Source organism: Cygnus olor, chromosome 4 (assembly GCF_009769625.2).
Source record: "Cygnus olor isolate bCygOlo1 chromosome 4, bCygOlo1.pri.v2, whole genome shotgun sequence".
Classification (NCBI taxonomy): domain Eukaryota; kingdom Metazoa; phylum Chordata; class Aves; order Anseriformes; family Anatidae; genus Cygnus; species Cygnus olor.
This window is the reverse complement of record NC_049172.1, coordinates 46,108,115-46,125,775: the sequence shown is the minus strand read 5'-3', so window position 1 is coordinate 46,125,775 and position 17,661 is coordinate 46,108,115. Positions and strand designations below refer to the sequence as shown.

Genomic DNA, 17,661 nt, shown 5'->3' with positions numbered 1-17,661 from the left:
TTACTGTTGAGACCATTATTTTCCCTGTGATCCTGCAAAACAATAAAGCATTATGTGACAGCCAGCAGGAGTGAAGCAAAATATGTACCTCTTACAGAAGTGTACAAATGTCCACTTGAAACTGCTGGGCAACCTGGCTTCCCATCTGACAATTTCCTGCATTATCAGCTCAAGAACCTCATCTGACAGAAAAGGCCACAAAAAGCAAGGTACACCCTTGTCCTTTCCCATAAGGAAGTAAAGACACAGGAGCTGTGGCTGGTCTTGGAGGAACCTTTCACAAAGCTATTTGTAGAACTGGTAGAAGGCTGTAGAACCTACAGGATCTGCAAAGGAAAGGCAGGTTCAGGGACATAGCAATAATCACTAATTCATAAGAAATAGAGAAAAACATTCTCACTATTTAAGAGGTCTCACTATTTAAGAGGTCTCATTTCATCCCATCTCAAATTGAATCAAAATATCCTGAACTTGACTTAAACTACTTAGGAAAGATAATAGATCTAACAATAACATTAAGCACAGGTGAAATATTTTATTTAATAATTGTTTCAAGGTGTCATCAAGTACTTTTGTTTCATATTTTTGAATTAAACAGCCATCAAGACCAAAGGCTTTTGCAGCTGTAAAACTGGTAACATCAAAAGGATTGAGTCTCATTAGCAGCCACTTCCTGGTGCAGAGTGAAACAGTAGAATAATTTCACCTTCTGGGATATGCTTTTATTACTTTCTCTTCATTTACTCTGCTCAGATGTAACTGCCTTTGTTCTGTATGCACATACACATGTGATTCAGTTTAGGTACGTGTGTGTACACACATACTCCTACAAGAATTTCTGAAACAGACCTACACTTACGAGCTCTGTACCAATTGCACTTGAAGAAAATCACATGCACATCTTGGTTATAGCAAGACTTTGTACAGTGAACTCTTAGTTTCCATACTCCACCAAATACTTGTACACAAAACTTGATCCACTCACAACTATTTGTGCTGTGATTATTGCCTAAGAGGTCCACATCTTCCAAGTATTTATCAGTGAGGATAGGCATCAGCATTTGCATTTCCTACTAACAAAGCTGACACACCACCAAGGACAGTGCTTTCACAAGAATTCAAGTAAGACTATTTTATTGCAATCTCAAACTGATTCAATGGGCTGATTTCACAATTCATTGCATATCTTCTCGATGATACTTTAGGGTACGTGAGCATAAGCTAAAACTTCTGTCATTTAATGAATTATGAAAAACAATATTTTATGACAACATGAAGTCTTATCACACTTCACCTGACTCTCAAAGTTTTAAAGAGCTCATAATCTAAGTCTCATCCTTATGAGATGAGACTTGGTGTCCCCTGTACACAATGAGAAGCTGAGTTCCAAAGCTGACTTGTCTTCTAATTCTCCTTTCTGAATGCTGGACAACAGCCACACTCATTAGTGATGGTGGCAGATTAGGTAACTTCATTTTCTAGAGTTAGGTCTAATGACCAAGGACCATGCAGAATTATCTCCCACTGCCAGAGCTGAAACTAGGTCAGTTCACATGCTTTCTTTTGTCCATCACAAGGCATTTGTCACCTTCAGCCATGACCTGCACCAATTAATCATTTCTGGGTGGCATTTCAAAAGGCTAGAGAACCTGCTAGGTCTCAGCTGCATGAGACTTGCTATTTCAGTGGCTGAACAAAAATGCTCAACCAGAAACAAAACAAAGTAGCAGCAGTAAAGACTGCACTTGCCATCTCATCTATTCTTGCAGATGATTTTATCTGATTTCCCACTTCAGATGCAGGCTTCCTGCTGTAAGCAATGAGAAACAGCGAACTGTTGTCAGATCCCTGGGTGACTGAGCAGAACTGTTATTCAAAATACATGAGGTACAGCACAGCTGAGGACAGGCAAGACTGGCAGGCAGGTCAAATGTCATTACTTCTAGACCTCTAGACAAAAATCATGTCATTGATCAGTATTTCAAGTGACTGCTGACACAATTGATCAGCAGCAGCCCTTGCACAGTCTTCCTGTCAAGGATAAGCTCACAAGTAGTTTCTTAGATGGCCAAGAGTGCATTGCTCGAGTGTCTGCTAAGATGCCAGCAACTGCAGGACTAGGAGGAGTGAAATAAACCCCTGAGCAATCATCTCTACAACCTAAGTTTGGAAGACATGAGCAGAAGTCTTAGGTAAAACTTGAACCACTGAGTTACAACTATCAGGTTTCCAGACCAAAGACCTAACTATAAACACTGATGTCTGTCATTTTTAATACACTTGTCTTAAGGATACACTGCAATTTAACTTGCGATCTATTTTTCTCTCTCCTGTCTGGATGGACATGGCTATTGTTTGCAAGTTCAGCAAACCAAGTAGATTAACATACATTGTTTTAAAAGCTATTGATATGTCAGGTAATTTCATTTACTGTATCATACATTTCTGCAGCTCTTGCTGGTCACAGGTCTGACCACAGGCTGCGACTGGTGTTCACCGTGCTCAGGAGGCCATTGGGTACTTTTGGAGATGACCATGTCACATGCAGCCCATGCTCGTAGCCAACTGCTCCTCATAAAGTAACTCCGCTCATATCCTGACAGAGGCTCTCGTGAGCTGGGACTACTCCCATGTGCAAGAGCTGCAGGAACCTGCCTTGGAATGACTGAACATGGCCCAATGTACCTGAGTCCAACAGGACTGTGTGCACAAAAACTTCCTTAGCTCCACCCATCTCCTCACAGCAGCTCTGCACTGTTATCTGAAAAAGAGACTTTTTAGGGTTGTCTACTCAAAACGACTGTCACTGGTGAAGCAAGGCCTTTTTTTCCCATATTAAGCTGAGCAGCACGTATCCTACAGAGACCCCACTACCATGGATGAAGTGAGTCAGAGCTTTTGCCTCCTCCAAGTTTCAGGTAAATCAATTTCTTTCCAAGACTGAAAAAGGGCAGAGCGAGGGCCTGGTTAGCATTGCTTTCCCAAGACCCCAAACAAAAGTGTTTTCCAATTACTCACTTCTTTGTCCAAAAATCCCAATTTAAGACACTGCATATTATCTTTTGACCAAGCCTTCCTACAGATTTCACTGCAAAGTGTGGTGACTGTGTTGCTCTATGTAGATGGCTGCTGCTTTTAAAATAGCTCCCACTGTAATACTTCCACACGGGCAGTTTTGCTGATCTCAAGCGTTACAAAGCTTGTTTTTAGGCACTGTCCTGAAGTATAAGTTTGGAAATTAAAGTAAGAACAAATTGTCTTCACATTTAGATCTCAGTGTAGAAAAAAGGTACTGTCACAATGCAGATCCTTGCATCATACGACAGTTAGGTAATGCCGAACTTCTTCCATGACCATCAACTTAATTACCATGCATTACTTATGACCCACAAAACCGCTCATCTCTGCACCTGCCTGAGCTTCTGTAACAATAATGACTTGTCTTTTCTAGCGCCAGAAGGCTAAAAGAGCAAGTGCAAAAATGCCATTGCCATGACCTTGGCAGCAAGAAGGGCAGCAGGCTTTCAGGAAGAGTTCTTTGTGTTTTCTTCCCCCGAACTGCACTACCCCTCAAACTAAATACCCTGCTCCAGCAAACTGCCTTAAATCCTTCACATGGATTATTTGTACCAAACCCAACTGTTCTCCTGGGTTCTGGCAAAAGGTCCTTGCATATTTCACAGCCAAGCCCCTGGCGCCTCACCGAAAAGGAAGCGATGCCAACAGAAACACTCTGTTCACCTCTGGAGGACAGAAGGGACCACAGCCCATTGTACAAGGATGTTTTTTCCCCTTTGTTGAAGCCCAGCTGCCATGTTATTGACTTTGCAGCTTTTATGACAGCAATCCCAGCTTCCCCCACTGCTCCCCCTTCTTTATGAATGCTGCCAGCACTGAATTTTTTTTTTTTTTTACTGTGGCTTTTGAACTTGTTCAGTAGTTCCATCTGCCCGCCTCAAACAGCTCCCTGTACTGATAGTATAATGGAACTGGCATCAGAAACGAAACAACGAATTAGATATTTCACTCACAGCCGTCAGGTCCAATATGAAGCACCAGAGTTCTGAAGAACCCCAGAACTCCTTGCTCCGAAACCCATGCGAGGAAACGCTTCCTGCATGCTATTGCTGCCATATTGAAAAAGGCAAACAACAGGAATTAACAAGGGCAATACTTGCATAAGCATCACAGCTCAAGAGGCTGTTTAACTCTTCAGATGCTATTTGGTGATTTGTGGCAGATTATCCCAACTGCAGATCATTTTGTAAGTGCTTGCAACTCATTTGGACTATCACGACAGGAAGAGATGCTTAACTGGACTCTGTTCCTATACTCAGTTCAAGGAGGTCAGACTTCTCTGATAATTAAAGATTGATTCTTCCCGTGGGTGACTGCAGGCTAGTGACTAAGAGAAAAACAATGCAAAAGATCTGTTTTGCCGCATGAACTCAAGAGTTATTCCAACCATTTTTTTGTTATTTGGATAAAGGTGTTGGAGCCAACTTACCCAGTTAGAGCCAGATTTGAAAAACCTAATCATAAATCAAATCCATTTATAGCTCTCAAAGTACTTTACCAGAATAAATGCATCTAATGTGATTTTAAAGCTGAGAAACTCAGTGATGGGAAGACGTGCCCAGAGCTGCTTTGCTAGCCAAGAACAAGGAGACAGATGAAGACTACCTGACCTGTAAAACTGCAGTTCAACTACTACTTCCCTCGGTCACTTGCCAGGCCTTCAAGAGCATGGCATACAGTTTTTGGGGCTATATGTTAATTATCAATTTGATTACACCACTTTCTTGTAAGTAACCTGCATGGCCCTCGGTCTAACATAATGTGCTTTTAATCTGAAGTGATTGCCTATATGCAATAATTAGGAATTCTGCATATCCTCTTTGATGGCTTTTGTTATATTCTGTCTCTATGAGAGAATCTCAGCTAACCCTGTATGCCAGAGATAATTGATGTTGTATGTTGAGCCACATTTGGAGACTGAATTAGTTCATTGAGAGAAAAATTGTTTGCATACTAGATGTGCCCCACTAATTAAGTATTTTGCTCTTCATTAACTAAAAGATATTGACATTAAATAATTCAGGAATGCTGGAAAACACAGCAAGCTTCCAATCTGTATATTCCCAATAGATCTAGGCATGGCAGGAACCAGGATGCTTGTTACTTGGTTCACGCTCTGGCTCCAATAAGCACAAGCTCCTCTGGAATTCCACCCCCCTTTTTGGGTTTTGGTGTCTATTCCCCCCACTCCCCAATCAAGAACAACTGCCTGGATGAATATTTGGAAACCAAATATTCATTCCAAATTTCATTCGGGGGGGAACGAAAATTTGTGATGTAGAAATTGAAAATATTTTCAAGGGCAGGAGGGGGAAGACAGAGGAGACTTTCTAAGGAAAAGAACAACCAGTAACATGTGGACAGAAACAGAAGCAAAGGAAAAATGTCAGTGATCAGTTACGACCAGGGGTAAAAGTAGAGAAGGAAATGAAAAACAGAAAGAAAGCAAAAGAGCAATAAAGGATAAACATTCCTTTTTTTTTTTCCCTGCTTTTCCTGGTGATACAGCTACAGCTATAGGAACTTCCAGCGCATGTGCATTGCATAGGTGAGAGAATATACTAGCGATACCTGCAAGGTAAAAATAAGTTGCCACTCACTTAAGTAAAAATAAGTTGCCACTCACTTAAGAAGGTTGGCACAGGCAGAACTCCAATTGCATCCCATATTCTTTCAGCTGCCGGTCTCACACTGGTATGTAGCAGAGCTGGATTTGGTGCTCCCCAAGCAGGACTCAAGCAGTGCACTGAGCATTCTACGCAGAGCTTCTGGCTTTGAAACCTGCTGGAACAGAGCTTCACCACCCGATTCTTCCCACTACTGCAGCACAGTACATCAGCCCTTGGCTGTAGGGATGCCAATCAGGCAGCGTCCCAAAATTGCATGAAGAGGGACATCTTTTCCAAGAAGTACTATCTCAGAAGAGTGGATAAAGCTTTACAGGACAGAACTTATAACTCTGCCTTTCAGAGAGGCCACTAGAGTTCATGGGTACAGCATGCAACCTAAGCTCAGTAAAAGAACCAGGATCAAAGCACCCCCTGGATAAGCTGGTCTAACACCTGAATTCACATACAAGTGGGCACAGCATCCAAATGTTACAGGGCTTCAGACTGATCTGTACCATACAGCAGCCACCACGTTGCTTCCATCCATCATTTCTAAACCATGATACCCACAACCTAACATGGTTTCTTTTGATGTTACTTGCAGAAAGGAAACCTTCAAATCCTTCCACCGTACCACTAACTACTGGCCTGTTCAAGAGATGAAAACCATGAAGACTCTGATGCTCTTGATTTGCCTGCTAGGATCAGCTTTGGCTATTCCAGTAAGTGCTCACCACACTATTATTGCCACTCACTTGAACTTTCCCTTCCTGTGAATACTCTCTCAATCCACGTAGTTATACAAAATTATTTACATACAGATTTTTAATAATTGCCTCTTCTAGACATATCCCTTAAACCACCAACTTGGAGCCTTGAGACAGAAAGCTGCAGAAAAGGTACTGATGTTCTTAAAGCATTAAGAGGCAATGTATATTTTTGATACCAACTATAAAAAGCCATTACCAAATACATACCCTAACACCCCCGTCCCCAAATTATTACAGGGCATATCATGCCTTGCACATCACATAGCTAGCAACGCAACAGGACAAAATCTAAAGCTCAAAACAGAAGTTTGACTTATATACATGTATTCCCTTATAAACATTGCACTCATTTTCATAGAGGCAATAAGCTCCAGCAACAACCCAGCCTGTGATCCTCACTGCTCCATTGAAGGAATAAGATGCAATCCTCAAATTATCATGTCAAGTCATCATATGCAAACTCTCAAACGTAAAAATTTTAGCCACCATAGCTTTTGTTATTCACTATACAGAGCACTAGAAAGATTCAGCTCGGAAAACCGCACTGTGGCTGAGAAGCCAGATAGGCAGCTCTGATGGTAGTGAGAACAATGACTTCAGCAGTGCCAAGCCATGCGTGCAGGCTAAGGACAGAGCTCCCAATTTTTCATTCATGGTCAAGCCAAATGAAAATTGCTTTGTAATGCACCGTTCTGGTCAGCATCTGTGGCTCAGACAAAATGGGCATGGGCCCCAATCCAATCAAGTTTTGTAAAAACTAAATTCAGAGGATGCTGTACAGAACTAACATACAAAATCCCTTCTCCCCTGCTAACATTTTCATATAACTATATCCAGCTCCGTACAGCTTTCTAGATGCATTCTATGTCACTCCAGACAGCGCTCTGTGTTAGGAAAACCAAGCAAGTATCTGTTCCTAGTCAAGTTTTCAGCAGAACTGGAACAGTTGGCAGCCTACAGCTATATCCCAGAAGCAGACACCTGCATGAAAAGAAAACACAGCGATACCAGACAGACAAGCCATCAGTTCCGCATCAATACACAGCATTTCTCCAAGGCCAGTTGTCCCTAAGATGTGACGACTACAACTACATTGACCAAAACTTAGATCATCATATTGAGGGACCCCAGTATCTTTACAAACAAAAGAGTCATAAAGGTTTACTTTAAAATAAAAACAATGGCATTAAAAAAAAAAGACAGTTGAAAACCACATCCAGGCACAAACAAATTGAAGCTGCAGCACATAAAAGCTTCCTATTGAGACAGGAGACAAAATATCTTCCTCAAAAAAAGACTGTTTCATCAAACAGGGGCACCCAGAGCAAAGGATTTTAATGAAGGCTTGACCTTATTTTTGTTAACTATATAGAATTCCAAGCCCTTTGCAGAAGATTGGTTTTGGTTCAAGATAAAGGCATAATATGTTTCAGGCCACAGTGCCCCAAAACATAGGAAAAACAAACTACTCAAGAAGTTGAGTTTGGTTTGATTTCATCTTGTGATGCTTTGTAATACATAATGACCTTTTATAACATCTTCAAGAAAAATGCATTTCATCTGGACAAAGTTCCCACTGACCTTATTAGATTTCAGTCAACATGCATTCTTTTCCTGCAACAGTTAAGAGTTGGAAAAAATAAGGTTTATATTTTGCCTAGTACTTCTCCTGCATCACTAAGTACACTAGACAAAAGAAACAATTTTTAGATACCATCTTGACATTAGGAAACAGGATATAGCTTATTTGCCATGAGCCAAATAAATACATCTAATCCTACAGTATTTGTTTTAAATTATTTGTCTAAGTATTTGTTAGTGGAGTATTTGTTTCCAAGCATTCAAGATTCTTCCCACACTAAAGGAAATGCTTTTCCATCAACTTGGACACTTAGAATTAACTTCTGTTTTCATAAATGACTCCCGAAAGCTTTGAGGAAAACCAGTTTCAGTGCTATACTTTAGTAAAAGCAACACCAAACACCCATATGTGTTCAGAAATACATCAGAAGTTCCCGTTCTCAACCTGCAGTAGCTGTGATGCTGTTTAACAGCAGAAAGGGAATCCCCTCAGCAATAGGGAGCAGTCATTTTAGAACTTGCTTTCTCCTTGAGGATTTGTACCTTGCCCTCAAGTTACCGGTTTTGCTGTTGACGTCACTGCACACAATAAAAGCCTCTCAGCTCCCCTCAAAACTTAGGTGGAGTTGCACGGACTACTTAAACTCTAGCCATGCAGAAAGAGGGAACTGAAGCCAACTCACTGAGAAGCAGAAAGGATATCAGATGTCAATTTCATCATTTGACCTAATTTGTTAAGAAGTCACTTACAAAGAACATAACAGTGTCATGTTTCTCTGATGTATATGCCATTGCACCTACTTCAAAATGAAGCCCTAAGATTTATTAATCTACTTGTTAAATGTCTTTTTTCCTTCAGACTAAGGCTATTCATTCTGAAGCCCAAAAGGAAGGGAAGACAAGGCCTGCAAACGAGGGCGACTTGCAGCCCAGCCACAGAAACATAAAAGCAAAGGCACCAGTAGCAGATGCTGAGCACAGGGAGAAGCCCTGGACAGCTAGAAGACACGGACAAAGTGGTCATGAGCATCAAATGAAAACCAGTCTGAAGAGCATTAACTTCCTTTCCCTGCAGGGTAAACTAGGCTTGACTTCTGATAGCCAGGAGAGTGATTCTGGCAGCAGTGGCAGAGAGCGGTCCAGCTCTGACCACTACCAGCTCAGGAGGCATGAGAAACACAGCAACACAGCCAACCAAGCACTGGATGCTGGAGAAAATCCAGTGGATGCTCTCAATCTCGATCATGAGCATAATGCATGGAAATATAATAAAAATACAATTGGCCTATCTGAAAACAACAGTGAAAGCGATGAAGAGGAAAATGTGGAAGAAGAGGACGAGGAATGGGGGGAAGTGACTGATTACAGGGATATGAAGCACAAAGCCCACCGGACAAGTCACGGAAACCAATACAGGAGACAGCAGAAAGAAAACAGCAGGCAGTCTGATGAAATACTGAGAGATTCCAGTCAGCCAATCCAGATAACCAAGAGACACGGTGAGAAATTCAGCATAGAGGAGGAAGAGGAAAGTCAAGAAAAGCCCTATAAGGAAGAAAAAATCCCCTTCTCAAAGAAAAGTCATGATGAGGATGAAAAATGGCAAAGCCAAGAAAACAAAGATAGTTTTCAAGTAAACCATCAGAGCGATCATGGCATGGTGATGAAAAGACAGGATAAGGAGGGCGGTAACATTGATAAGGACGATATTGATAGTGGCGATGATGGTGAGGAAGATCTCAGCAATGCCTGGAAAGAAGCAGCCTATGAGGAAGAGGAGAGAATCCAGAGAAATGACCAAGACAGCACCAGCAATGAGCCTGAAGGAGAAGGAACCACTGGGGATGACAGTGCAGTTCAGAGAGAGAGATGGGATCACCAAGGTGTCAAAATTAAAGACCTTACTCACTCTGAAGATGCTAACTACCACTATGAGGTGCCTAATTCTGACAGCAAGCAACAACTGCAAACAAGTGGCTCTGTTCAGAGTGTGAATTCAATGGAACCTGTAGATGAGGTAAATTTTCTTTAAAATATAACTGGAAGAGTAGAGAGGGGAAAAAAAATCAGTCCCATATTTAAGCTTCTTGTGATTAAGAGGTCCTTTATGTGCTCCCATATGCCCCTTGCAATTAAGGGGACATTTTGGAGAAAAAATGGGTCTACCAAACTTTATGTTTTGGAGAAGTCTGATCTCCTTTTACACATTGTTCACCTAGTTTGTTATGCGTCACTTCGTGTACAACATTGAAATAAATTGTCCAGAAAGGAAGTGAACACAGCTCACGTAATAGCTCCAGTCCCAATGGACCATGTAATGAAATGTACTTATAAACGTGGACACTTCTATAACAACACTTGGAACCAAGTCTCAACCCAAGTACCGAAGTCTGTTCACTCCCCTCTCCCACTTTCATGCATACCTTTCCTACAAAACTGAACATTTTTCAAGGGAAGGGACAGGATCCCCTGCATGACCACCCCAGTGGCTAGCAGACTTTTGCACAAGATGAAGGACATGCACTTTGTCCCTTCAGACAAAAGAGAATATTGCACCCTGACCTCCCACATCAGGGTCAGCCACTAGACAAGCAGGAGACGTCAATTAAAAATAGAGACTGTTTGCTACATGTGTTAGTTCAACATCTACACTGTTAAAAACCAATGAAAGCTTTCCAGATGGAGTATGGTAGGCACCTCCCCACAGCGCTATAGGAGGGACAAGACTGAGGACACATCCATCCTTTCTCCTTCTTCACACACACAGCATGGCCACTCGCAGCACTGCTGCAGCTCCCAGGCACTACTGAGATGCTGTCTATGCTCACTGACCCATTGGGACCACCGACCCAAGTAAGGACTAAAACGCCAGTTCTGCCAAGCCTCAAGGCAGACCACTGCTTTATGTCAATCAGTGCGAAACTACAAGGAGCCCAGGTCTTGCTGGACTCCTAGCTTCTCTCCACCCATTACTTTTTCCCCAGAAAAGAGAGCACTAATACTAGGCCTCATATACTACCTAATACTAGGCCTCATATAACTGTCACACATCTTGCACAGCAACCCCTTTCTGTAGCAAATATAGCAAATTGAGTCAGGTCTATATTTGTATCTGAAAAAAAATTTCCCAAAGTACTTTTTCCTTCCAAGATTTACCACAGCTTCTGCTTCTCTCTGTGACTGTACAGGTTAAGACCACAGGCAGTTCATACAGTGCGAGGAGAAGTGCAAGCAACAGCACTGGGGAGGTTTTTCTGGGTGAGTAAACCACATGCAAAGCCCACACATCACTATAACTCTCTTTGGCTGGGGAATCTGCTGGCCTGCAGTTCTTTTCTGCCTTCAGCAGCAAGCCATTTCACATGACTGACCTGCGCTGGTGCATCATCCTGCACCATAGATATGTTTCAAGAACAATCCCTTTTGCACACCCTTGGATTCACTCATTTGTTTCTCAAAAACATTTAGATAGCGTACATATTTTTGTGTCAGCATTGCAGAATGGGAAACATTTTCCATTGAAACTCCTCAGTTTAACACTTTTAGCCTGAATTAAACTAGGAATGGGTCAAGTGTCTCAGATGCAGCAAGGACGCATGGGATAAGTTTCAAAGAAAGCTGGAAGTGAACGTCAGCCCTTACAGGAGAAAGCTTTTTCTAAGAAACGTTTCCCCATCCAACTCAAGCCTGGGAGCACCATGAGTCCCTCAAAATAACACACTTAAAATTTGGCTGTATTATTCAGTGAAAGATCCAGCTGTGTTTTCAGAAACTTACAAAAAGCACTTGACTCCTTGGTGAGTGTTTGGCTCTATTTTGCTTCGACTGTAAGCAGTACTTGACAGAAATGCTTGGTTTCATCCTGTTCTAACATTCCCTCCCTCTTGATCTTACCACTAGACCCATGCAGGAACTTCCACTGCAAAAGAGGAAAAGTCTGCCAGGCAGACAGACAAGGGAAACCCGGCTGTATTTGCCAAGATCCTGCTGCTTGCCCTTCCACCAAAGATTATGAGCGTGTAAGTATTACATTCAGTGCACAGCATGTGGGAAATCCAGCTACAACACTTACAGGATACCACATTCCCCTGCTATTATTTCAAATAATTCTACCCTAAAAATCACGCTAGTAGGTTTGGGTCATTTCAGTAACTGTCAATGTAAGTACAGAGTACCAACATTTACAAATACTTGAGAATAGTATTAACATATGTAGCTAGAAAGTACTTACTGTGATTTTCTGCCATTAGTCTTCTCTCAGGGAACATGGCTTTTTCCTGCCATTAAAAGTAGTCATCATCCATTTAAGGTTTCTGAGCATATAGCAAACACTAGTGCAATAGTCCAGCAGCATTTTAACCACTGTATTATTACCACATGAAAATAAATTCAAGTGTCTTGAAATAGGGTGCTTAAGTACAGTCACCTAATCTCTATGTAGGCATATTGTAACCAAAATTTTCAGTACTTCTGATCACATCCAGTCTCTGTGGGGCATCCACAACTGCCACAGCACATTGCAACAATCACTTCATTATTGTAATGCCTCCTTCACTGACCAGGTAATTTTTCGGAACATGGTGGGGGTGTGTTTGTTTTTCACTCCTTTAGGTTTGTGGCACAGATAATAAGACTTATGACGGTACATGCCAACTCTTTGGTACCAAATGTCAACTTGAAGGAACAAAAATGGGACGCCAGCTGCACCTAGACTATATGGGCTCCTGCAAATGTAAGACTTGTTTTGCCATATAGAATTGACTTAGATATAAACAAGCCTTCACATCACCAGCTAACCGTTAGTGATCTGCTTTCTTCCTGTGCTCTCCCCCTTCTCCATCAATTAACTCATAAGTAAAACTGACTTTCCAATTCTAACCATGTCAAACAACTCACTTTTCCTACAGTTAAGGTTATTAAGTGGCTGAATCCCAAATACGTTCCTCCTGTGCTTACAACCAGCACAACCCCAGCACTATTGCGGTATTTCTTTACCATCTGAAGATTTTTCATATCCTTACTCTCAAAAAAAAAACCCACCACAGTACATAAATCAACTTAATAGATGAAAATATCAAGGTAAAATCAAAGTCACCTAAATACAGGAATCACGATCAAGAGGCTCTAACTGATTTCTAAGCTCTTCTTCAGTTGCCGTTTATCCTAGGAGGAGGAGATTCCTTTTCTCCTAGAAACTCCGCTTTCATACAAGCAAATAGATTGATCATAGCTTCACTGCACAATTCTGCCTTTAAGGTGCACAGGTATGTAAAGCTTGTGGCTTGTGCAACTGGTGAAAGATGCACACCAATCAATGAATTATACATTTATTATCGAATCCATTAGTTGCATTCCCAGTTTTATGTATTAACTACATCAATTTTAAGATGAACTGGAAGTTTGCTAGTGAGAATCAGGTCTAACTTGGCTCAGAAATGCTTGAATGAGTATTTAACAAGTGATCCATTAACAAAAACTTTGTTGTCTGGCACAGACATACCTCACTGTACTGATTACGAAGTAGATCAGTTCCCCCTCCGTATGAGAGACTGGCTCAAAAACATCCTCATGCAATATTATGAACGTGATCAGGATACAACTGGATTTCTAACTGAAAAGCAAAGGAATAAGGTAAGCAATCCATTTTCAAATAGGATCATGCAGTTACATTGTTAGAGTGTGACGAAGCAGCCCACAAAAGCCATTCGCAGAATCACAGAATGGTTGAGGTTTGAAGGGACATCTTGAAGTCATCTGGTCCAAGTGAGTGACACTCAGTTTTCAAGTGAAAACCAACTTTCTACCACCCAGTAGACCTAAAGCAGAATCACACTACATTGGCTTAAAACATAGTTAGCATTTACTGCCACTGAGCATTTTTGTTCTTAAACAGGGGGAGACAAAGGATTTACATCAGATGAATTGGTGACAGTAGGCGGTTTCTGAAGAAACCGATGTCATAACTGCCTAAGAGCTGATCTGCAGACAAATAGTTAAAGTTGAACAAAACCCTGGGCTGCTCTAACTCTGGAATCAAAGATGCAAACAGCAGGCGACAGCAGGCTTATACAAAATGTTCTTGAGGAGTACCAAAGACTACTCCTATAAACACCAAGAGGGCCTGTGGCTGACCAGGAACATCTCGTACTAAATGGTATGAATTACCTGGTATCTGATATGGCTTATTCCATGCCAAAGCGGAGTTGCTTACCCCAAAACAGTGGCTTGTGTCTCATATCCTGAGGCTACTGCCCTGTTTAGCTGGGCCAGATAACTACATTGTAGGGGTTTGATTTCCTCTCCAGTTACTACTGAAGCTCACACAGTCACCACCAATCACTCGGCAAACTTGAGGTAAACTTTCTGTATAGCATACAGCCACAAACACTAAACCCCCTTTCCTCTGTGGTATTTTATCAAGAGTCACTTCTTCAAATCATCTCCTTGCTGGAAAGCTCTCTTCAGGCCAATCTTCCCCCCCTAAACAAAAATGGATTTCTCTGTTGTCTTCAGGTCAAAAAGATCTACCAGAATGAAAAGCGTCTCATGGCTGGTAACCACTCAGCTGAGCTTCTCCTGCATGACTTTGAGAAAAACTATCACATGTACGTGTATCCTGTGCACTGGCAGTTTTATCAGCTTGATCAGCATCCAGCTGACAGGTAAAAATTCTTTGCATGTTAAGTTCTGATTTGCAGGTCAAGCTAAGGCTGTTTTACCTTGCTATACCACGTCAAGCATCCTCTGACATACAGGACCCGTCCCTCAGCTGATACGAGCCAGTATCCCCCCCTCAGAACTCAACTGAAACACAGGATGTTTCACTGCTATGCAGGAACAATGTCTTGAGCCAGAACCTGCTATCTTCTTGCTTTTCATAATCATGTTACAGCTAACTCTACAGCTTCTTAATTGCTACTCATGGCCTGATCGTGGAGGAGAATGCAGTTCATGAGATCCAGCTGCCACAGAAGCTAGGACAAACAGGCTAAATACAATGGGCAGATGCCTGTCAGCAATAATTCACTAGTGAGGTACCATTTATTAAACCAATACTGACAAGCTCTCAGTTTAAGGAGCAAGTACATTAAGACAGCACTAATGTCACAATTCAGAGAAAGCCCCAGCTTACCTCTGAAAATAAGACTCAGATTTCAGGCCCTCCATCAGAACACTCAGTATTGGATCAGTGTCCAGCAATTCAAGGGTGCAGGCCCTTAATACCTTGTGTTGATCACACCTAGCATCTTAGAAAGCAACTAAGCACCTTTGCAAACTTCTCCTTAAGATCAACAGCAAAATGACACCACTGGTGAACTGTAAACACAGGACAATGATGCTTGCTCTAGCTAAAAGATTTTAAAGAAGAGCAGTTAAAGCTTATGTTAGATTATCAGGTATTATACATCACCCTAAGGACCCAGGACAGAGTCACTACAGAAGCACCAGAGCTTCTCTCTCAAAGCCACTGCTGCCATCTTCTAGCCACACTGAGCATCTTTGATGATCCTGGTGATTTATCACTGAAATATACCTCTACATATCTGCTCTTTCAGATCATTGACGCACTCAGAGCTTGCTCCCTTGAGAGCCTCCCTTGTTCCCATGGAACACTGCATCACCCGTTTCTTCCAGGAGTGTGACCAAGACCAAGACAAACTCATTGCTTTGAAGGAGTGGTGCCACTGTTTTGGGATTAAGGAAGGTAAGCCTCTAAGACCAGGGAGGTGTGCAGGACAAAGTGTTCTCATTAATGCTTGGCTAAGTCTCAGGCCATAAAGTACAAGAAAAATTCTAGACAGAAGCTACGACTAGTGTGCACAACAGCAACAGGAATAGTACTGACAAGACAATGAAAGATGCAAGGTTCTGAAATGGTTTACAACCAGGAAAAAGTCATGTTTTTCACCAGGAATAATTTGGGAGGTAGTTTGTAATAAATAGGAAATCACTCCTCTCTGTGGTGTCTGACCCTGTATGTTCTGTCTCCACCACTCCCGAAGTACTGATTTTTCATCCTTTAGTGCCAAAAGCAAGGCTAAGCAAACTTGTGATGTAAACCAATGGTCAGAGCATACCGACTGAAGATGCACTTGAAGAATCTCAGGCCAAGTAGTGAAATTAACTGAGACATCTGCAGTTAACTATACTCATCTGTACCTGACAATATGCAACACAATCACCATTGTCATACTGCAGCAGTAGGCCGGGCAGCGCATTTAACCTAACCCCTGCCTAATGCGACACATGCTGAGGCTGCCCACCAGACTTGGTGCATCCTGAGGCTTCAGCAGAGGGATTTTCTCAATCCTACATGTGCTAGGCATATGTTTGGCTCAGGTCGATCCAGAGACACCTGAGACATCTAAAAGGCTAGGCACTACTGTGCTTGTGATGTCTCCAAAATTAGGCAGCAGCTGAACAGAAGCTGCTGTGACTGATGTTACATTAACATGATGACATTCCATCTAGGGCACTCTTTAGAAATCCACATTCTAGCCTTGAGTGACAGCTAAGTAATGCAGCCAGTTTTTAAACAAGGGTAGCAGCAGTACAGGTTAAACCTGGAACAGGTGCATGATAGAAGCTGAGCTAGGAACACAGATTGAAAACTTTTTTTCAAAATCCTACTAGCTGCTCCCTAAACTCAACCAGAGGCTGATTCGCAGAGGTCAGATATTCACTGAGTTTATACTCTGTACACAATTTTTCCAGCTTTTCTGACGACACTTAATGAGTAACAAACCACATGTGGAAATAAGCTACGAGTTAAAATATGCATGTACTGCTGCTAATGATTGCTCATCCAGAGAAGGTTTTAGGGTTCATCCTTTAGTAAAGAGTGACGGTAAGGGCGTAGGGGATTCTCAACTCACAAACAGCTTAAGACCTAACACCATGAACAATGAAGCTTGAAAGGCTCAAAAGGAATGGCTCCTGACTATAACAGCAACCGTATTTTTTAGTGCCAATAATGTTCCCATACCTAAGCCTGATGAAATTTTCCTGTGTCAATTTCTTAATAACAACATTACATAAAAACTATACTTTGGCATCAAGTATTCAAATGTTATTAACATTTTCTTCTATGTTGCAGAAGACATAAATGAAAATCTGTTGTTCTGAGCCTGGATGAGCCTGTTCTGAGCCAGTATCCCAGTGCTGCACTACAACTGGTCAAATATATAAAGCCCATTTGTTACTGTAATTAACAGCTTCATAGTTTTCAGAACAAAGTTGTCGTAAGGTTCTTGTAGGCTGAGTTATTCTCAAATAACACAAGTGCATAACTGATATAAATTCACTAACAAAAAAAATTTAAGAACTCCAAGCGGCTCATTGCTGAACAGAAGTGTTTTCCTCCACATGTACCCATGACCTCTCTGAAGCAAGAAGTAGAACTAGCCCAAGAGCCGAGTTGTTGACAAAGCTCTTCTTCAGTAGAACTATAGGATGTGGATCTTACACACTGAAACCTATCTTGACATAGCATTTATTTCTTTTCCTGTTACTGTCAGTTTAACATTCTGCATAGAAGTGTCAAATAAAGATAACGTCTACCTAGATTTTTTTTGTTCTGTGGTTTGTTCGTTTTTAAGACTTTTGTCAAAGAAAAGCTCAAG

The 17,661-nt window shown here is 41.6% G+C and overlaps 1 protein-coding gene across 1 annotated transcript; it reads left to right on the top strand.

Moving 5' to 3' along the window:
- Window positions 1–5,512: 5,512 nt before the first annotated feature.
- SPARCL1 (SPARC like 1) lies at window positions 5,513–15,893 on the top strand. The gene is made up of 9 exons (XM_040556098.1): window positions 5,513–6,409; window positions 6,533–6,586; window positions 8,898–10,055; window positions 11,227–11,296; window positions 11,939–12,057; window positions 12,650–12,770; window positions 13,533–13,669; window positions 14,552–14,700; window positions 15,595–15,893. Exons 1-9 carry the CDS (start codon window positions 6,266–6,268, stop codon window positions 15,815–15,817), a joined length of 2,175 nt encoding a protein of 724 aa, XP_040412032.1. The 5' UTR covers window positions 5,513–6,265; the 3' UTR covers window positions 15,818–15,893.
- The last annotated feature ends 1,768 nt before the right edge of the window (window positions 15,894–17,661 follow it).